This window comes from Cordyceps fumosorosea, assembly GCF_001636725.1.
Source record: "Cordyceps fumosorosea ARSEF 2679 chromosome Unknown scaffold_3, whole genome shotgun sequence".
NCBI classification, from domain to species: domain Eukaryota; kingdom Fungi; phylum Ascomycota; class Sordariomycetes; order Hypocreales; family Cordycipitaceae; genus Cordyceps; species Cordyceps fumosorosea.
This window is the reverse complement of record NW_017387303.1, coordinates 1,168,027-1,188,672: the sequence shown is the minus strand read 5'-3', so window position 1 is coordinate 1,188,672 and position 20,646 is coordinate 1,168,027. Positions and strand designations below refer to the sequence as shown.

The following is a 20,646-nucleotide window of genomic DNA, read 5'->3' as shown; positions in this document are numbered from 1 at the left end:
GCTTGTCAACTCTTTCAGACAACATGGCCTGATAAGATCAAGAGCGGCAGATATTCAGAGTGAAGTCTCCCATCCTCTGGGCGGGAAAGGAATATCGGAACAGGCCCAAATCCACTTACTCACTCGGCTAGCCGCGCCTTTTCACTCACTCACTACTTACTACCTTGCCTCTCATCTTGACCCGCCGAACCTCCCGGGACCATCTTGGCTTTGTGGCTTGTCGACCGACATCAATTAGGGAGAGGGCAGGGAAAAAAGCGATTGAGAGCTTTTCTAAACCGACAACCGTTTGAATTTACTAGAGACTGGAAGCAAAAACGTGCTGGGATTTCGCTTGCGACGCAGATCCGACGGCCAACAGCAAACGCCAGGACACGGAAAACTTTGTTCGCTCAATCATCAGCCCAGCCCAGCCCAGTCCAGTCCAAGCCATGCCCTTGATGCAGTCACGCGGCGGCTCCGGCTCCTCGTCGCCGCCTTTTACGACGACGACGAGGCTCGGCAACGGCTCAGGAACAGCCGCTGCCAGCACATCACCCTCCTCACCGCCGCCGCGCATCCTCTTCCTCGACGCCTATGATTCCTTCACCAACAACATCGTCTCCCTGCTCAAGGACGCCCTCGGCGCCGACGTCCAGGTCCACGTCATCCACATGGACCTGCGCACGCTGCACTCGGACCCCACACCCGACTGGACCCCGGACCAGTTCCTCGCCCGCCTCGCCTCCTTCGACGCCGTCGTCTGCGGGCCCGGCCCCGGATCGCCGCTCTGCGCCAACGACGTCGGCGCTTTCCGCCACCTCTGGGACCTATCGGAGCAGCACCGCAGCACCGTTCCCCCCGTCTTTGGCATTTGTCTTGGGTTTCAGAGCTTGGTGGAGCACTTTGGCGGGCGCATAAGGAAGCTGCGCCGGGGCTTGCACGGCATGGTGCGGTCCATCGACCACAAGGGGCTGGAGCGCCCGGCGCAGGCGGCGAAGGGCGGCTACGCCGACATCTTTGAGGGCGTGCCGCCGTTCAGGGCCACGTTGTATCACAGCCTGTGCGCGGACATTGGCCAGGACGACGTCCCGGACGAGCAGTGGCCGCTAGCGAAGTGGCAGGCGCCGTCCGTGGCACCCGATCTGGTGCCCCTGGCGTGGGTGACTGAGGCCGACAACGACAACGAGAGGGTGTTGATGGGTGTTCGCCACGCGAGCATGCCGTTCTGGGGCGTCCAGTGCCATCCCGAATCCATCTGCACAGACTCCGTCGCCGTGCATGGTATCCTGCGCAACTGGTTCGACCAGGCGACCAAGTGGAATGAAGTCAACGGCCGCGCGCGACGGCCATGGAATCTACCACTCGTGCACTCTGCCAGCCTAGAGTCGTCGGCTGCGACAGGCGGCGCCGCTTCAACCACTACACAGGGCCCCTCGGAGAGGGACCTAGCATCGGCGCGTTGGTCGAATGCAATGCGCTCCGGCCTGGCCAGCCAAGGCACCCAGCCCGGCTACGTCTGCCGGCAGCTCAAGCTCCCCGACTGCGTCGACGCAGCAGACGTCATGGAGATACTCGGCTGCAGCTCCGGCGAAGCAATTCTCCTCGACTCTTCCAGCGCCAAGAACGGCGATCCCCTGGCACGAAACAGCATCATTGCGCTGGACGTGGATGCGGCGATTCGTCTCGAGTACCACGTCCGAGATGACTACGTCACGTTTCGCCGCCCTGCGTCCAACATCGGAGGCGGCCGTCCCGAGGAGGTGCAGCGAATATCACTAGACGATACAGAGGACGATCCCATGGCCGTCTATCAGATCATGTCTGAATACTGGAAGACCCACAAGCTACAAGACGCTGACTGCGATGGCGCGCCTGCGTTCAAGGGCGGGTTCATGGGCTTCGTCACATATGAGATGGGCCTCAGCACGCTCAGCCCCGGCGCCGTCTCTGCGCATCGCGGCCACCATCGCCCGGATCTCGTCATGGCCTGGATCACCAACAGCGTCGTGCTGGACCACAAGACCAGCACCGCCTACGTGCAAAGCCTAACTACGGCCGACCATGACGGAGGCTGGGTTGACGAGGCGGTGCGGAGGCTGCAGAACGCGCCCGTCTGGCGCGACTCCAACGCACGACGTCCCGTGAGCTGCCCCGAAGCAACATTCACCCCCGAGGAGCTATGGGACGACGTGGCGGCGCGCGGCAGCGACCGTCTGGACATCACCGTCCCCGACTCGGGCAAGTACGAAGACGATGTCCGCCGCTGCCAGTACGCCATCCGCGAGGGCCACTCCTACGAGCTGTGCCTGACAGCGCAGACGACCATGACGCGCCCGCCCGTCGACGACGACGACGAGCGGCGCTCGCCGTGGGAGGTGTACCGGACGCTACGCAGCCGACAGCCCGCGCCGTTCGGCTCGTTCGTGCGCCTCGGCGGCGCGACGGTGGTGAGCTGCTCGCCGGAGCGCTTCCTGTCGACCGACCGCGCCGGCCTGTGCCGCATGCGGCCGATGAAGGGCACCGTGCGCAAGTCAGCCGCGGTGCCCACGCTCGCCGCCGCGGAGCGCATCCTGCACGTGCCCAAGGAGGAGGCCGAGAACCTGATGATCGTCGACCTCGTCCGCCACGACCTGCACGGCGTCTGCGGCCCGCAAAACGTCTCCGTCCCGGACCTGCTCAAGGTCGAGGAGTACGCGACCGTCTTCCAGATGGTGACGGCCGTCCACGGCCAGCTGCCGCCGGGGGCGCCGCTGAACGGCATCGACGTGCTGGCGGCGACGCTGCCGCCGGGGAGCATGACGGGCGCGCCGAAGAAGCGCAGCTGCGAGCTGCTACGGGTCATCGAGCCGGGCGAGCGCAGCGTCTACTCGGGCGTGGTCGGGTACTTTGACGTGCAGGGCCAGGGCGACTGGAGCGTCACGATCCGCACCATGTTTCGCTGGGACGACGAGCAGGCGGATGGTGGTGAGGATGAGGAGGGACGCGGCCGCGAGGTCTGGCGCATCGGCGCGGGCGGCGCGGTGACCATCCTGAGCACGCCGGAGGGCGAGCGCGAGGAAATGTTTACGAAGCTGTTTGGCCCCCTCGGCACGTTCAGAGATGCAGCGTAAACGGGAGAGCCGGTGGTTGTAATCTTGAACATCTCATCTCATCTCAGTTGGGTGTATTTTTGGCTGGGCCTGGCCACGGCGTATTACATATTTGGGTTTACACAGCGATCTCAACATCATGCATTCTTCGGAATCAAGACATTTTTAACATTGTTTGCATAGAAATCATAAACATTTTGTCTCTTTGATTAACGCTCATGCCTGTTGCAAATTAAAACCAGAAGTAGAGGGAAACAGAATGCGGAAAGCTACAAAACATTATCCTTCCGCGTTGGCGCCACCAAGCTTTGCTCCTGACATAACATACAGGTACAAAAGAAGTTTTCCATCTCAGAAGTTGCCTCTCCGTAGCTTCTGCGGTACAGAGGGCTGTTCCCGGGTCCGCTTAGAATTCCTGCTCCTCCTGGAAGAACATGCCGAAGCTGATGATGGTGCCGTAGATGAGCAGGCCGCCCGCGATGGACATGATCATGGCCTCGGTGCGGATGATGTCTGCGTGAGCGAGGATGACCGGCAAGGCTGGGTTGTAACGAGTTAGCACTGCCCAAGCACACAAAGAGGGATGCTTATGTAGAGGATAGAAGAACGCACCCATGCCCATGACGACGAAGAAGCCGGTGAGGAAGCGCCCCAGGTCGAGGACGGCGGCGCCGGAGCTCTCGACAAAGTCGTCCGGGTTGGCGCAGCGGCTGCAGATCCAGTTGGGCGCCGGCGCGACGACGTAGGTGGCCACGACGAGCAGCGGGAAGTACGAGTGGAACAGGGCGCACGACAGGATGACGAGCAGGAAGCCGAGCGCGAGGACGAACGACAGCGCGATGATGGTCTTGAGGCCGGCGGTCGGCATGGTGGGCGGGCGGGCGGGCGGGCGGGCAAGTCGGCCGCGCGTGGTAATATATGTGCGGAGAGGAGGTTCGAGAGAAAAAGGCCAGAGGCTAGCTCCTCACTCGAAAGCTCGAAGCTGGGGTCGTCGGAAAAGCTGGGTTGTGTAGGTTCGAGCTTCTGGTGACGTGGGCGGTTTCAAGAGCTTCGCTCGGGGAAGTCGGCGCGGACGAGAGGGGACCCCTCGGTGGTGGCTCGGAGAAAGTTGGACGGGATGGAAGGGAGGCGCGGAGAGTAGCGGGGTGGCGTGGAAGGGTGTCGTCGCGGGTTGGATATTTTGTCGCCGGGAGGGGATGTTGCTGAGATGAAGAATGCACGAGACACACGGTTAGAAGCTAGGCCAAGTTGCGTTGCGTCTGTCGATCCATGGTGACGTTGTCTGCTTAGCCGCCCAGGCAAGACTGGCTTAGTCATCAGGCTCAAAGAAGGTGGTAAAGGCAACAGATGGGTGATGAAAAGAGACGAATAACAATGATGTGTTTTTTTAAAACTTATCAAGGTGGTTTTTTTTTATCAAGGTCTTGATGCTTCGAGATGACTCTCTGTCTTCGCTTGCGGGCTCATTTTCATCTTCCATTGCAGGTGTTTTCTGCTAGTTGAGTTATTCCTACAAGGCCATGAACAAGGTGGGGAGACGCTGAAGAATACATACCCTGGAGGAGATTCGCCCGTTAGCTTCTAAGAGTCGGAGGAAATAAGAAGAACCAAACGTGGAGAAGGAAAAAAGACGAAAAAGGTACTCTTACTCAACTTTCGAAAGACCTAAATGCTTATGAAAAATCATTACGACACTGTGCCCAGCATAAAGATTTGATTCCTCGTGTAACAGCATATACATGTAGGGCTGGGTTGTAAATAAAACCATCGAAAGTTGGAAAGAGAAACTTCAGTGCAGCTTCGGTCCTCTGAACCTCTTGATTGATTTATTGATTTCAAAGCTTGATCCATGTCATCAACATAACCAAGGCTGGCGGCTTTTGCCTGAGCTAAATCGAGCCTTCAACCACGTCATTGCTAGTCGTGAAGCTGAACTGCTTCCCATCCGACTCAATTTTCTCAATCGGCTCTCCCCCCTCAACAGTACCGGCGCAAACGGCCAGTCAGGCGGCATAGCACGGAGAATCTCCATGAGTAAGGCAAAAGAGGGTACAAGCTGCTGCACACTCGAGCTGTGGCGGTGGTCAGATGCCATGGCTCGTTTCTGCAACAAAGGCACGGAGGGCAAATCTTCACTTACAAAAGCAATGGTCTGTTTCATTTGTGACCTTGGCCAGCACAGATTAACATTGGAAACGTTTAAATCCTTATACCCTCTCCGCCACGTGCGCAGATTGGCCCGGGGCCGCGAGGGCGCTGCCGATCAGGCAGATAACGCTGGCAATGGTGTAACGCATATTGGATTCCTTGGATTGTTTGCCATGTTTTCTTTTGGTAGGTTGTTGTTCGTGGTTTGTTTCAGTAAGATTCGCTTATAGAACGGCGTCCATCCCGACCTATTTGTAGTCGATATCCGAAGATAGTGCCCAACTCGAGAGCGACGAGCCGACACGGTCCACCGACGGACGGCAATACGGCACAGGCTGACTATCGGAACAGCCTGCAAGGGGAAACGGACGGACATTTTCATTTCTTTTGAGGAAATAGAACTTAGCGTGGCAGCGACCGATTGTGAAAGATGCATGAGATTTCCCTGGAGTCGTCGCGGCGGATGCAGAGTCAAAGGATCAGAATGCTGGCAGGCTGAGGCTGATTCTGCTGACCCCGAAGGGCTACACTGTCTGCTTTTACATGTTGTGAAGATGTGAGCAGTGGGCTCAGGCCAAATTGTATAACCTTGATGATTGCATGGCCCGCTCGGCTGTTGTTGAATCATGACATGCATCTGGCGTTATTGCCGAGCGGGCAATGCAGCTATCGTGGGATGGAGGTGATACAGGGCGACCGGAACATAAAGTCCATTCTCGGCACAGATCTACGCGCACAGCATAAAAGTTGAGCTAGCACACTGTAGTCAGTATGGCTTTGCTCTGTAGACCGGCGTCATTCCTCGGCATCAACCCCCCCCATTCGTTTCTGCTCGGGTTTCCGAAATCTTTCAGCACAATGAGAGCACTGCAGCTGTTCGGGATATTCACTTTTGCTTTCCATGGCCGCGCCGCCGGGGCAGCTTACCATGTACATGAGAGGTTGGCATGGGCCACCGTGGACTGGTACCAAGTACAGCCCGCGGTGAACCCAGCAGCTTTTCTTCCCATGCGCATCGCGCTCACTCAAGAGAATGTTGGGAGGAGGAACTCCTACGAGTCGCGGATCCATCATCCCCCAACTTTGGCCGATATTGGTCGGCTCGAGAGGTGGTGGCTCGATTCGCACCCACCTATGAGACTACATCGACAGTAGTTCGGTGGCTCAATGAGTCAAGCATTGGACCGCGTCGGCTCCGTTTCACGCAAGACCGTAGCTGGATTCTCTTCAGTGCCACGGTCGCGGAGAGCGAGAGGCTGCTCAGAGTAAAGTACGGCATCTAAAAAAATGGTGCAACATATGCCATGGATGTTGCGCCGCATGAGTACAGTCTCCCTGACGGACTCGATGCTCATGTCGACTTCATCACGCCGACTGTCCACCTGGGAGCCCATAATGCCAGCTTGCCGAGTATGCAACATCGAGTCTTAAGTCAAAGCGCCAACAAGGCAAACAATGACTCTGGCCCAACGTTCTCTTTGGGGAATTGCTCCCGCTACACTACCCCGGACTGCCTGCGAGCCATGTATGGAATTCCGGTCTCGGACAAAAGCCACCCGGATATTTCAATTGGAATTTGAGCCCGCCTAGGCTTCCTGGCCTTTGGCAGACCTTGATAAATTTTTCGAAACTTTTGCCAAGAAAATGGTCGGTCAAAGACCAGTCATGGTTCCGATTGACGGCGGATACTGGCAGGACAGGATGCAAACGCCGTTCATCAATGCCGAACCTGACCTTGACATGGAGTATGCCATGACTTTGTCGCATCCCGTACCAGTGACAAATTACCAAGTCGGCGATGTGGCCATTCCCGGAACTCTCAACAATCTTCTTGCCGCATTTGATGCTTTCTATTTGCTCAGCACTCAATGGCAGCATTGACGGCATCTTTCCGGACCCAGCACCAGGGGGGTAGAACCAAACGACAGAATGCGGCACCATCCCACATCCTACCAAGGTCCTGTCCATATCTTTCGCATATGATGAGGTCAACTTTCCATCTTCATATCTACTACGGCAGTGTCTCGAGTTCCTGAAGCTCGGATTGCAGGGTGTCAGCGTCCTCGTGTCTTCGGCAGATTGCGGACCTGCCGGTCACAGCTGCGAGTGCATCAGTCGAGACTCGGCAGCCACAAACAGAAGCAACACGAGCAGCGGCGACTTCCGACCGACGAGCCCTGCAGGATGTCCATTCGTCACTGTTGTAGGGGGCTCACAGCTGTCGGCCAACGCGGCCAACTATGTAATTGCGCAGAATGGGCGTCTTGTGACGGTCATGGGCACCTCTGCATCGACGCCAGTATTTGCGTCGCTCGATTGCCAGCTCAACGATGCGAGGCTGTTCGAAGAAAAGACACCGGTCGGGTTTCTGAACCCGGCGCTGTATGCGAACCCTCATCTATTGAACGACGTCGTCGACGGGTCAAATTCTGGCTGTGGAGGAAGAATTTCGTGCAGATCATGGGTGGGATCCGGTCACTGGTCTGGGGACGCCGGACTTTGCCAAACTGTTGGAATTCTATCTGAGACTGCCATAGAGCGAGCCTAGGAATTCGTGCGCCTTGTTGCCTCATTGGCGCTCTTTAGTCAGAGATTCAAATTCGAAAATCAAATCGTCATGTCCTGCAAGGAACGATTTGACCTCATTCTTCATTGTATCCAAGCTTTCCTGCTTTGCCGTAGTTGAGTCCGTAGAAGCAACGGATTGCTGGAATTTGGTGAACGCGCTGAGGAACTGGTCATAGCGCTCTTTATTGCTGCTTTCAAGCCGTTCCTAGAATGTCATCTCAGCAAACAAAACAAAGAACCCATATTCAGGCAAGGCAATATTGCCCAGAAATTGCACCCTACCTTCACATCTAGGATAAAGCTCAGAGGTCGATTCAGGCCAGTCAAGTTGGTTGGACAGCTAGGGTTTTCATCAACTCCATTCGCTGACTTTTCCGCCGTATTTGAATATTACTGCGGCAGACGAGAACGAAGAAGAAAGGGAGATGGAGAACCATTCGCGTTGCCAGGCAGCTGTATCGCAAGTTGGTTATAAACAACGGACAAAAGGTCATGAGGTACCCCGATTTTGCGCCACCAAAGCAGCATTGTCGGAGTTGTTTCTCGGCTTCCAACTCAGGCTCGGGCTGAAGACTCCGTGCCTCAAGTTGTGCATGGCAAATACGTGACGTAGCTGTCAGAGCAAATCCTCATGGCAAGGATTCTGTGCAACAGCTCCCCCAAAATCGGAGACGGCGGTTGTGTGGCTGACGCCTCATGTGGCTTAGCAAAAGTTGTCCCTGGAAAGCGGTGAGGCGGCCCGCCCACCAGAAGCCGCCTATCAGAGTCTGGCAAAAAAAATCTCCAATGTCTCCCAGCTCAGGCCCAGAAAAAAAAACTACTGGTTCTTTGGTCCAGACGGCATTACCACTGTATTTTCTCTGCTTCCTCACAACTAAAGGAGCAGAGCCAAGAAGAATCTTTCTCTCTTTTGGATTTCTCCGGGATTGCTTAAGCCAGTACAAGACTGTCCCTGATATTTCATTCGGACGTCGAACAAACGACCCTGACAAAAAACGCCCATCATGGCGTCCGACGAGATTGTCTGGCAAATTATCAACCAGCAATTCTGTGCATTCAAGCTCAAGTATGTATCTAGAATCGATCTAAATGGTATCAACTCTAACAGAAGAAAAGAACCCCGAAAGAGCAAAATTTCTGCCGCAACGAATACAATGTAACCGGCCTCTGCAACCGCCAGTCGTGCCCGCTGGCCAACTCTCGATATGCCACGGTCCGCCAGCACCCGACCAAGCAGACGCTCTACCTGTACATGAAGACGGTCGAGCGTGCGCACCTGCCGTCCAAAATGTGGGAGCGCATCAAGCTGTCCAACAACTACACCAAGGCCCTGGAGCAGATTGACGACCGCCTCATCTACTGGCCCAAGTTCCTCATCCACAAGTGCAAGCAGCGCCTCACGCGCCTGACGCAGGTGCAGATCCGCATGCGTCGCATTGCCGCCGAGGAGGAGCGCCTTGGCGAGAAGCTGGTCCCCAAGCTGGCGCCCAAGGTCCGGCACCGCGAGCGTGCGCGCGAGCGCAAGGCCGAGGCCGCCGCCAAGCTGGAGCGTACCATCGAGCGCGAGCTGCTGGAGCGCCTGCGCCAGGGCGCCTACGGCGAGCAGCCGCTCAACGTGAGTGAGGACATCTGGAAGAAGGTCCTCAACGCCATGGAGCGCGAGGGCGACGGCGTCCGCGACGAGGACATGGACGAGGGCATCGACTCGGACGAGGAGGAGGAACTGGACAGCGAGGTCGAGGATGGTGCCATCGAGTATGTCTCTGACTTGGACGAGAGCGAGGAGGAACTCGGCGACCTGCAAGACTGGCTGGAGAGCGAGGAGGAAGAGGTGGAGGAAGAGGAGGAGAGCGACGAAGAGGAGAAGCTGAGCAACAAGAGAAAGCGTGCCCGTGTCATCAAGATGCAGAACAAGCGCCCTCGCCAGGACGAGAGGGAAAAGGAGAAGCTCACTCTCACCAACGACTTGGCCTGGTAATTGACCGGTGTGTGGGCGGCGAGAGAAGGGTAAGGGGACAAGTTTATGAGTTTCCTATTTTGGTGATTGTATTACTGTCTGTGCTTCCAGCAGGTGGCCGATGGAGAGCCGTGCCTGCTTGTGGGAAGAGCAAAAAAAAGTTTGGGATGGCCATGGAAAATGCATACAAATTCTTCATAGCATAGCGGCGTTTTCTGGCGTGTAATTTCGGATTTGCTTAGATTTTTATCGGTATTTTATCATGTGAATCATACAAATTGAAAGACATCAGCATCGTTACCCATAATGCATGACAAGTATCAGCTAATCAGCATTTAGCCGCCCAGCCAAACTAATTCACGACGTCATGAAGAAAGCGGCCACACAAAGCTGCAGCCTCCCTCCCCACCAACGGGGGGGCTCATGCAAAATGCTCATGTTGCAACACAGGGTCCACAGAGCTTTGCCAACTTGAAACCTCCACCTACATAACATACAACCTGTTACCACCCGACGCTGACGTCTACTTTTCTTCCGTCACTTCTTCATCCTGAATCTGCCGCTTACAGGCTCGTCAGTAACAATTGCCAACGAAAACACCACAATCTCCTCGATCCCTCTCCCCCCGATACGAGGAACGCTACAGCAAGCTTGCTCAACAAAACGCCGTCCGCGCTTGCTTCTATGGCACAACGGCCATTACCGTTGGTCAATCAATAACCCGCCCCGGAGGCACTGCATCTCACCAATTCTCCGAACTTACTCGACGTCGGCCGATCAACGCCCCCTTCCACCCGACGGGGTCGCCGAATCGAACAACAAAAAAACCCCAACGAACAAATTAAACCCCCCACCCCGCCATGGCGTCCTGGTACACCAGCTTCGTCACCAAGACGTCCTCGCAGATATCCTCCCTGCGCTCCACGTACCTCTCCACCGACGCCGACGGCGACACCGTCGACGACACGCACGCCTGCCGCGTCCTGCGCAACTACTACGCCGACAAGGGCCGCCCCCTCCCCCCCTGGCTGCCCGCCGACCCCAAGGCCGCCCAGCCGCCGCCCGCCGCCCTCTACACCCAGCCCCAGCTCGGGTCCCGCTACGGCGGCGGCAACGGCGGTGGGGTACCGGCCTCGTCGAGTCTCGCCAGCTTATGGGACAACAACAACGGCGGAGCCGGCCAGCCACAGCAGCAGCCCCAGAGCCTACGCGCCGGACGCGGAGGGGCGAGCATGCCGCAGCCGGGCAGGGAGGAGGTGGCGGCGCGGCCGCTGCCGAGTCAGCGCACGGGGAGCTACCAGAGCGTGGGTAGTCAGTCGGGCGCGGTCGGCGCGACGGCGCAGGATCGCTTGAAGAAGAAGCTCTGGGGCCCGGCACGCGCGGCGAGCCCGGCGGCAGTGCCGGCGCAGGGACAGAACCAGTACGCGGCGCCACCGCTGAGCGGTGGTGGTGGTGGAGGAGGAGGGCAGTATGACGGTGGTCGGGGCGGAGGCGATCAGTACGGGAGAGCACCACCGAGCGGGCAGCGTCAAGGCCTCCCGAGCGGTCCGAGAGGGTATAGGTAAATGTGCGTGGTGATTGTGTGTTTCTACTTTCTCTTTGGGGGTTGTTTTTTCTTTGTTTCTTTGCGCTTTTTATCAATTGTATTTGGGCCGTTCTTTTTGGCTCGCACCGAATTCTTTATTGTCAGATACATAGGTCCTGGATAATGGGACGCGACGGTATACCCCGGACGCCGAGAGAGCTGCTGGAAGCTCTATATAGTATAATCAAAAGGTTTGCAACAACTTGGATTTTGTCTCTCGTAAAATTCGTCACACGGCAGTAGAGGGCCAATAGTTTGTTGAAATCGCATATACGCGTGTGAAGCACCATCATTATTAGCTACAAATACAGCGAGAAAAATCAATGTCCCGAACGCCAGCGCCTGGTAGCAAAGTCAGATTAAATCACTTGCCAGGCATGCCGTCTCCTTTTTGTGCCACCGTTTTGCGAGGTAGGATCTGCACTTTTCTGCTCAGGAGCTTGCGCAACTCGGGCGTAATGACCTTGGGCGCGGGCGCCTCGGTGCCCTTGCCCTTGGCTGCGGGACCTGACGACGTGCCGGGCGACGACTCGGAAGCGGCAGACCCCGACGATGGTCGCGGACCTGGGAAGTTGTCCTTCTTGTCAATGGCTTCGACGGCGCGCTGGTACTTGCGGAAGAGCGCCTCAGCGCGAATGAGCGTGGAGTCCAGGTCCATTGTCCCGGAAAGTTCATTAACTAAGCGAATCTTTGTGTCAGTATTCCGTGGGGGGCGCGTAACATGGTGGAAGATGGTAGGACGTACTGTACTTAAGAACCTCGTCAAAGGCTTGGAGGTGCTCCATGATGACGTCGCGGTGCTTTTCCAGGATGGCGAGTGCGACAAAGATGTGAAACTCAGCGCTCAGGAAGTCGGTCCATAGACGCTCCCACAAGCTCAGGATATCGAGCCAGGGGAACTCACGCTTGTACCACACTAGGAGCATGCGGAAAAAGAAGAAGAAGTTGGTGCTGTCCGCCTTTTGCAGGTGGTTCCACAGCTTGGGGTCCATAAAGTTGACGAGCTGGTCGAGCGCGAGCAGCTGCGCGCGCATGCCCGACTGATCGCGCAAGAAGTTGCGCTCCATGCGGCCCATAAACTCTTTAAAGGCCCAGAAAGCAATCGCGTCGTCCTGGACGACAGCGTAAATGGGCGCGAGCAGGTCGGACATGCCCTGGACGTAGCCCAGATCCTTGTTGTACTCGTTGTACGTGAGCAGCATCTCCTTGAGCTGCTCGAGGTGGACGTTGGTGCCGACGTCGGCAAATGGTGAGTCCGGGTCCGGATGGGGCGTATCCTCTCCGGCAAAGATGGGGACGTGGCGGTCGGTCCGGTGTACATCCTTTTCGATGCGCCCACGCTGTTCGCGCCACCACTCGCCCGTCTCGCCCTCGCCGCCGTGCCCGTCTAGTCGCTCCCACCAGGCGTGCTTGAGCTGATAGTAGGCATCGCGGAGGGACGCGACCTGGGCCCGGCGCTCGTCCGCCGTGCTGTACCACTCATGCACGCCGAGCAGGAAGAGCCAGGCCTCCTTACGGACGCCATCGTCAGCGTCCAGCCCGCCGTGGAAGATGCGCTCCTTGACTTCGTCAGTCGTCTTGATGAGCCGGCCAGTCTCGGGGTCGAAGAAGGTCTTCCACTCCGTCATGGTGACGGGCTTGCGGCGCTCCTCGAGGGAGAGTGAGTTGGCAGCATCGAGAAGCTCAAACTCGCCGACATCCGTGTCCTCGAGCTCGAGAACATCCTTGACGGTGTACATCTTTTGTTTCCTGTCGCGTTCGCTCTGTTCCGCGATGCCCATGGCCCAGCGGGCGAGGTATATCCTCGCGCTGTCGTACTCGTCCTGAAGGTTTTGCACGTCGCTGTTTCTAAGGAGCTTTTTGACCTGCGGTGGCATGTTCGGATTCTCAGCCAAATCTTGCGCAGCTCGGCGCGTAAAAGTCGTCACCTGGCTGAACTTCTCCATGATGTTCCAGCCCGTCTCCTTGACGAACTTGACAAACGGATCCATCTCGGCGTCGCGGTTGGCTGGCGCGCCTTTGCCCTTGCTTACCGTCGTGGGGATGGAGCCAAACGCGTTCAAGTCATCCTTAGTCGGCTCGACGAGGTAAATGTTGGGTTCAGCCGCAGACTTTTCGATCCTGACATAGCGCCGCAGCCAGCGCAGCACCTCGTCCGCGCCCCAGAACATCTTGCCAGCCTCGCTGAAGGGGTCGAATGTATCCCTTGTCATCCGCTTCTTTTGCTGGATCGTACTCTGGCATTCATTGTCGTGGAAGAATAGCGCGGGGAAGCTGCCGCCGGCCTTGGTGTTGATGATGACGGAGCCGTGCCACCATCCGACGCTGGGTGGCCGCACCAGCAGCGAGTAGATGGCGCTGACGGGCACGGCGAAGGAGTAGGCCCCGACAGATCCGCTGTGAGATGTTACGGTTGGCGGGGGCGGGACGAGGTAGGATTGCCGGGGTGGTGAGTTGCCATCGGAAAGATCGACCTTAACGTATATGCTCGCCGAGTCGCCGAGGGAGGATTCGGGGACCCATGCGAGTAGCAGATCGGCCGCGGACGGGCTGGAGCCCTCGGTGGATGAAGTAACTGTAGCGGCGGGTTTTTGCTGGAGCAAGGCGATATAACCGGGGATATTGTCCTTGGATGACGGCGATGGATGCACATAGACCTGCTCTGGTTAGCTTGTGACCATGGCGAGGTCCCGTTTGCAGGCGGGCCTGAGCCTACCTTGCTTTTCGAGAAGAGCAGTTTCACGCCTTTCCCCGTTTCTGTATGCGTGATCGTATCATATGCGCCCTCATCGTCATCCGTCACGGCATAGAAGCTGTTTGCGGGAGAATCTGAGCGTCGCGGCAGGCTGGAGCCGCCGCCACCGGAGGACAAGGTCATGACGAGAGACGCGGAGGGCGGGAGGGGAGGCAGTTCTCTGCAGTGTCGAAGAATCTCCTCTGTATTGATCTAGATGGAAAATGACATACTTCTATGCAGAGGAGTGGCAGCATATAAGGAATTAATAGGGCTGTATGTGAACAGCGAACTTTCTTGGCTGAGGAGCTGGTCGGATGACGACGATTGCACTGGCGCCCCGCCACGCGATGGGCAGCGGGTGGACGGTTGGAGGGGCAAGATGAGGTATAGGCTACCTGAGTCTTCGCGGAATGTTGGAGGTGCTGTAAAGTACCTAATACTCCACTTCAGCCTTGCGAGCGTCGTCACTGCCTCGCAAGGCAAAGGAGTGAGTACGCAATCACCGCTGTAATAGACGCCGAGGCTTGTACAAGGCTTGTGAACCATATAAAATATTTAGGATTACTTCTGAATTTTGATTTCTTTTGCCCCTAATTATTGTGGCTCAATTTGCGACTCATAACCTCAGTTGGAGGGTCCCTGGTATAAGTCGCCATCTGAATGTCTAAACGTGACAAACTATTTCTTAAGTACGGCTGTTCTGTTAAATTTTTTCGAGGTCTGACGCCATCAATATTTATTGGCTATTCTCTAAATTCTTGGAGTGCTTTCGCCCAAAATCTCTGGACCTCTCTCAAGGTCGGCCGCTTTAGTGGCTTGCGCTCTAGACAACTCTCAAGCTGCGTTTTCCAGGTCGTCGGAATATCTTGACAGTTATCCCAAAGTCCTCTGTACTTTTAACATTCTTCAAGTTATCATGGGGCTGGCGGAGCAACATCTACATTGATCGTCAAGTCTAAATACTTCTGCTAGCTCCGACGCCCTCGGGCAATTCTCCTGCCAATCCAGGAAAGAATTCCACACGTTTCACCCGTTTCTTCCAGGGGTGTTCTCGGTTTTGTTTCACCTTTCCGGGCCTGTATACTTGGTGTAGATGACTGTTGTGGTGACAGAGCCGTCCGGTAGACGGTTCTCAGCTTCTGTCGCATCCCATGTGCCGTCAATCTCCGGTGCGGCCGTCGTGACCGGAGCATCACTCTGCTTCTAGTCAATTAAAAGAAGGTCCAAGTTTGCGTCTGGGATAAGATTCCCAGGCTTAATGTCCATGTGAAATGTCTTGGCGACATGGTGAGTGTGAGCAGTAGCCGCCGCCATCTGGTAGCACCATTTCGCCTTTAGAGGAAGCGGAATTCGGAGTCCTGTAGCATTGCTCTCCTTTATCTTCTCGGCTGGATTTCCATTGGGGTGAAATGGATACTGGCAGCCACATACAGCGCGACTTTTTCCATCTCGATCCGCGACTGTGACGAGTATCTGTGGTGCAGGGAGAATGTTGCGGTGAGTCGGCATGTGACAAAGAAGCTCGACCGACCTTTTGAACGTTTGGACTTGGTCCACGACTAGGCCTGACTCGTATGCGAAAAGAAGGAACGGAAGTCGACACCTTTGAAGACCATCTTCTGCTCTGGTTCAGAGGAAGTGTAGACCAACGTGGCACACCCTCGCCCACCAAGCTGCTGCAGGCGCGTGAAGCTCTAGAAATCGACCGTCCGCGTCAGTCCCTGATTTGCAAAATCTGCAGGCTGTGGGAGAAGAGAGACAAATTCTGCAAACAAAGGATCGGTAACAGCCCACCAAGATCCATCTCCGGTGATATTGATTAGGGTGTCTGGATCCCTCGTTGCATCCAGCTGCACGCATTCAAGCCAAACGGCTGCGACTGCCAGCTAGAGGGCGGGTCGCATCGTCTTTCTGTCAGGGAAGGTCTCTTCCGGCTGGGAAATGTCTCTTTTGTGGTTGCAATTAACAATGCGCGATGTTAGAGCCTCCATGTGCCTCTCATCGACCAAAAAGCGAAAGATGATTGTTTTCTTCATGCCAAAGGCCTGAGTGGAATATGTTGTTTTGGCATCATCTCCCCATATCTATTCGCCCACAACCCCGAGGGAGCTCAATCCAGTTTCGTGTCTCATTCGGTTCAGACAGGCTATCCAAGCAGCCGTGTCTTATTAGATGAGAAGTGCCAACCATGAAAAGCTGTACAACAATGAGGAGAAGCAGGAGAACAATGGCGGTGCGTACTACGCCATGTGACACGGGTGACTCACTTCCCATACGGACGCACATTTTTTTTTGATCATGCTAAACTATGCATCCTTTCATATCGCCTTGAAATTCTTCAACTATAAATCATCCGCCTCTACGACGTGGATGGTTGCAAGACGAGGAGTCCTGGAGGCAAATTTTCGCAAACCTGCCAGTCGCATGGCGAAAAGAGAGAAAAAAAAAAAAAAAAAAAAAAAAGAGACAATTTCCCTGCCACAGCCTGTGTTAAGGTACAATGAATAATCGCGGCCCAATACCCAACTATTCGTTAATAGTGTAGATGAACGAATGACTAGTCCCGTTGGCATGATGAAAGTCGGCCGCGGTCGCCCTGGCACCACCAATCAACCAAGCGAACCACACGGGATACTTTGACCCGTCGACAACTTCAGAGTGCTCCTCTGTGAATTGATGAGTTAGTATCAGTAATAACAAGCGTTGCGTGACGAACATCCATGCTAGTACTTACGAAGGTAGCCGATGACGGTACTGCAGGCAGGCTCGGCCTGGCACTGCCTCTTGGCCTCGACGCGGAACGTCTCTTCCGTAAAGCCGGACTGGAAGCTCCCAATAACGCGCAGGGCTCGTTGCGGGTAGAGGCTCTGGTTCGGGTTGTAGTTTTGCTCGCCGGGGAGGGATAGCTCGACAAGGTGCTTGCCTCGCGGGACCGCGAGGACGGGAGCGACGAGAGCGACGAGGACAGCAATCTTCATTTTCGCAGATTTGCTAGCGTTTTGAATTGAAGACTTGTTAAGGGTCAAATTTGTTTGAGAATGTAAATCTTGTATGAATCGTGCATGTACGGAGAGCTTGTGTGGACGCGCACTCGTCCTTTTATAGACGGAACCGTGCGACGAGCTGTCACTCTCCTTTTCCCGCCCGGACACGCGTCAGGAGAAAATTATGTTAGGACACAATTTGCATTCTCTCTTGGTATTTCTACCGGGTTATTCTCCTGCGTATTATCCCAACACGCGTGATGCCTTCTCCACCTATACGGCGAGCTTTGTGCCTGGATTGGATGGGTGGCCTGCAGCCTGCAGTGCAGCCTGTCAGCATCCTCTGCATATGCTTGCTATTTTAGCACGAATTACTCGTAAGAGTCTCTTGAGATTCGGATAATTATTCAATGTCTAGGTTCCGGAACGTATGATCGGCTCGTGTAATGACTGCCTCAGCCTTCTTTCTCTTGCACTCCACCATGTCTGCCTGGAGTGATAAGATGGCTATTAGTCTCGACTCCCCTGTCCACTGCTTTAAGATTCCCATTGTTAAAGATTTTGCTGCTGAATCAGCTCTTTGTTGGATGAATACGAGTATATCTTTCTACACGGCCGCCTCGTATGGTGTGACCTACCTCGCGGGCTGCAATGCTGGCTGCAATGCTGCGACCAGTAACATTCACCACATGTTCAGTGACTTTTGCCAAAAACACATCCATTCTATTTGCCCCATATGTAACCGAACCCAAAAAGCAATCCCTTTACCTGCCTCCCAAAATAAGTCCACTTATGGATAGGCTCCCGGATGTTCTAACGTTTTGTTCGCACGTAAAGTACTTACCTGGTCGAATTGCCGCGAGGCTGTCCTGCAGCCCCACGAATCATCCTATCCCCCCCCCACCTCCCTAGGCCATGGTCGGCGCCGGGGGCACCGGCTTGAAGCCATTCACCAGGCCAGTCCTCGGGTCCCTCGTCACCCCGTAGCACTGGTACGCGCCGTCCACCGGGCGCAGCACCGCCATCTTCTCGCACACCAGCACGTAGTCGCCGAAGAAGGGATGTGAGCGGACGTCTTCTCCTTCTCCTTCTTCGGCCCCGCGGTTGGGTGGAAGAAAACAAACTGGCTCTTCGGCCCCGCGGTGGGGTGGACGTAGACGAAGCGGCGGTGGGAGGACGCCGTGGCCGAGGCTGGCGCACCAGAGCGCCCCCGCGACCAGAAACGTGTGCGCCAGGGGGCTTCCGTCGGCCACGAGCAGCATCGAGTAGACGTTGCCCGTGTACAGGACGGGCGTGAAGGTGAGGTGCACCGGAAAGCACCAGGCTGCGCCGTCGAGGGACACCGGGTGCCAGGCGCTGACCATGACGTCACCGTCCTCGCTGCCGCCTAGACGACACAGCACATTGCTGTGAACAAATGTTCTGAGCAAGCCGACGACAAGCCGTGGGCCGGCGAGCGTCTGCACCGTGTCGCCGGAGTGTAGGTCCTGGATCGGTCGGGCCTCCCCAGATGCGAGCGTCACGGGCGCGCCGTGCGCGAGGCAGCAGGCGCCGGCGCTTGGAGGGGCGCAGGGGGAGACGCCGCTTGTAGAGGGGAAGGACCGGTCACCGCTTGGGAGGGCGGAGGGGGGATCGCCACCTGTAGAGGGGCAGGACGGAGTGCTGACTCTAGAGGGGAAGGACGTGGGGCAGTAGGGGGAGAAGGATGAGGAGGAGGAAAGTAGAGAGGCTGTAGTAGAAGCCTCCTCCTGTCTGTTGCCGTTGGTTGTTGCCTCGTTTCGGTCGGCCGTGGTCCTGTCCATGGCGGGGCGAGGCGATGCCGGTCGAAGCAGAGACGGGATATCGTCTGGGAAAGAGACGGGTTTTTATATGTAGCGGCCTCTGCTTCGAGCCCGGGCAAAGGCAGTTCCCATCCATGACCTGTTTTTTTGACTCCATGTGAATACGATTGGCTGCATTTCGTGAACCCCTTGCGTTACCGTTTGCTCTGTTTGCCGTGAGACAAGCATCACTGCCAGCGCAGCAGTCCATCTCCACACGAGTTTGGGTGTGACAGTATCCCGTATGATGTTCGACAGCATCGAGGGGCGATACTTGCACGGGATGAACAGTCGAATATGTACGGCCAAGTTACAGTGTCCCGTAGTCTTGGGACAAATCGCAGATCTGCCGCATCTGAGCTGAAAGATGGTCTGTCCGATGGCTTGCATCGAATCAAGGGCTGATGATGCTCGTAACGGCTGTGGACGTTTCATGCCGAGTCAAGCAAACTGTGTAAGGTTGGTATTCTCATTTACTGCGCGTAAAATCGATTCGCACTCGGCCGTACTCTGATCTTCTGCGGCTGATGATGTTTGCTCGTGGCGTTCATTGTGTCCCTGCCATATCCCCTCCCTTCACACAATCTACGTCATTAGATATCTGGTGGTATTTTACCAGGCAGTGACGTGAGACTCATTTCAAGCCTCCTTTGTCCGACAGAAAGGCGGTGATGCGGCTCCAGACTCCCTCGACAGATGTGCATCGGGAGAGCTTCGAGCAAACGGAAACGCGGAGACAGGCGAAGTTGGAATTAATATGCCGACTGTCGTTTTCCGGGAGCTGCCAGAGGTGCTGGTAGAAGCGGTAAAGCTACTCAGATTTCAACCAATTCCTGTTGATATGGGCACGAGGCACTGAGGGGGAATTGTCAGGTGCGTTGTACGGTGGCATGTGAGATGATGACTTGGAGAAAAAGCGGTGGTACGTGATATTGATGTGTGAGTGGCAGATGATGATGATGTGGCTAATTGGCTGTGGCTGATTGGTGCGATGGCAACAGTGATGTTGAGAGACATTGCGTCATGGCGAGAATTGGCGTAGGTTTGTGACGAGCAAACCCTTTCTAAAGATACAAAAAAAATTCCCGATTGATTATTAAATGAGTTGTGATTTTGCAGTAGCATCTTCGGTCTGCTGTTGACCATGGCAGGGGATCATCGTAGAGCGGCGTCTTGTTGTACTGTCTGCAGACGCAGCTAATCACACTAGACGAACAAGAGGTGAGCGGCCGCAGTTTCTGGCTAATGAAAAGGACGATTTACTACCCGCTGCAGATCGACCTGCAAGTGCGGAATTTCTAATTCCTTCTCAAAGGTGTCGAGTAACAGCTCAGCTAATTCGGCGCTACAGGGCGTCTAGCCAGGCCCGGTAGATATTACGGGAAAGACGAGATGGATGGAGGAGAGGGCGGCCCAAGACGAGAGCCAATTAACTGTTTAGCCACTTTGCTAGCCCGAAGCCACAGCAACTTGGACACTGCATCGGCAGAGGACACGGCTGATTTCCGATTTGAAATTCAGCCAGAAACTAGCATAGCATTAGAAGAAGATCGCTGATTTTAGTCGGTGTCTAAGCTATTGGAAGGAGGCTACAGTAGCTAATTCGTGCGGTGTTTTGGTCTTGGCAATTTGCCGAGCGAATTCACCCCTCTCCTCCCCCTGGGAAAATGATAAAATTCCACTTTATTTCTAAGCGGTGTTATTTGCCATCCAATTAAAGAGTGCATATATTAAAGTCGATCAACTACAACAGGGGGTAGCAGTGGCCGTCGCTCC

The 20,646-nt window shown here is 55.7% G+C and overlaps 7 protein-coding genes across 7 annotated transcripts; 3 read left to right on the top strand and 4 right to left on the bottom strand.

The window, feature by feature from the left end:
- Nucleotides 1–431: 431 nt before the first annotated feature.
- Nucleotides 432–3,092, top strand: ISF_02069 (para-aminobenzoate synthase PabaA; the record flags this gene model as incomplete). Its single annotated transcript, XM_018845676.1, has 1 exon — nucleotides 432–3,092. One exon carries the CDS (start codon nucleotides 432–434, stop codon nucleotides 3,090–3,092), a length of 2,661 nt encoding a protein of 886 aa, XP_018707399.1.
- A 385-nt stretch (nucleotides 3,093–3,477) lies between these two features.
- ISF_02068 (Vacuolar protein sorting 55 superfamily) lies at nucleotides 3,478–3,939 on the bottom strand (the record flags this gene model as incomplete). Its single annotated transcript, XM_018845675.1, has 2 exons — nucleotides 3,478–3,611; nucleotides 3,684–3,939. 2 exons carry the CDS (start codon nucleotides 3,937–3,939, stop codon nucleotides 3,478–3,480), a joined length of 390 nt encoding a protein of 129 aa, XP_018707398.1.
- A 4,852-nt stretch (nucleotides 3,940–8,791) lies between these two features.
- Nucleotides 8,792–9,765, top strand: ISF_02067 (protein MAK16; the record flags this gene model as incomplete). Its single annotated transcript, XM_018845674.1, has 2 exons — nucleotides 8,792–8,853; nucleotides 8,904–9,765. 2 exons carry the CDS (start codon nucleotides 8,792–8,794, stop codon nucleotides 9,763–9,765), a joined length of 924 nt encoding a protein of 307 aa, XP_018707397.1.
- Nucleotides 9,766–10,604: 839 nt separating this feature from the next.
- On the top strand, nucleotides 10,605–11,309 carry ISF_02066 (hypothetical protein; the record flags this gene model as incomplete). The annotated part of the gene is made up of 1 exon (XM_018845673.1): nucleotides 10,605–11,309. The coding sequence occupies one exon, from the start codon at nucleotides 10,605–10,607 to the stop codon at nucleotides 11,307–11,309; it is 705 nt and encodes a 234-aa protein (XP_018707396.1).
- Nucleotides 11,310–11,693: 384 nt separating this feature from the next.
- ISF_02065 (GTPase-activating protein GYP7) lies at nucleotides 11,694–14,207 on the bottom strand (the record flags this gene model as incomplete). Its single annotated transcript, XM_018845672.1, has 3 exons — nucleotides 11,694–12,007; nucleotides 12,075–13,986; nucleotides 14,046–14,207. The coding sequence occupies 3 exons, from the start codon at nucleotides 14,205–14,207 to the stop codon at nucleotides 11,694–11,696; spliced, it is 2,388 nt and encodes a 795-aa protein (XP_018707395.1).
- A 2,385-nt stretch (nucleotides 14,208–16,592) lies between these two features.
- On the bottom strand, nucleotides 16,593–17,044 carry ISF_02064 (hypothetical protein; the record flags this gene model as incomplete). The annotated part of the gene is made up of 2 exons (XM_018845671.1): nucleotides 16,593–16,732; nucleotides 16,801–17,044. The coding sequence occupies 2 exons, from the start codon at nucleotides 17,042–17,044 to the stop codon at nucleotides 16,593–16,595; spliced, it is 384 nt and encodes a 127-aa protein (XP_018707394.1).
- A 914-nt stretch (nucleotides 17,045–17,958) lies between these two features.
- ISF_02063 (U-box domain-containing protein) lies at nucleotides 17,959–18,852 on the bottom strand (the record flags this gene model as incomplete). The annotated part of the gene is made up of 1 exon (XM_018845670.1): nucleotides 17,959–18,852. One exon carries the CDS (start codon nucleotides 18,850–18,852, stop codon nucleotides 17,959–17,961), a length of 894 nt encoding a protein of 297 aa, XP_018707393.1.
- Between the last annotated feature and the right edge of the window lie 1,794 nt (nucleotides 18,853–20,646).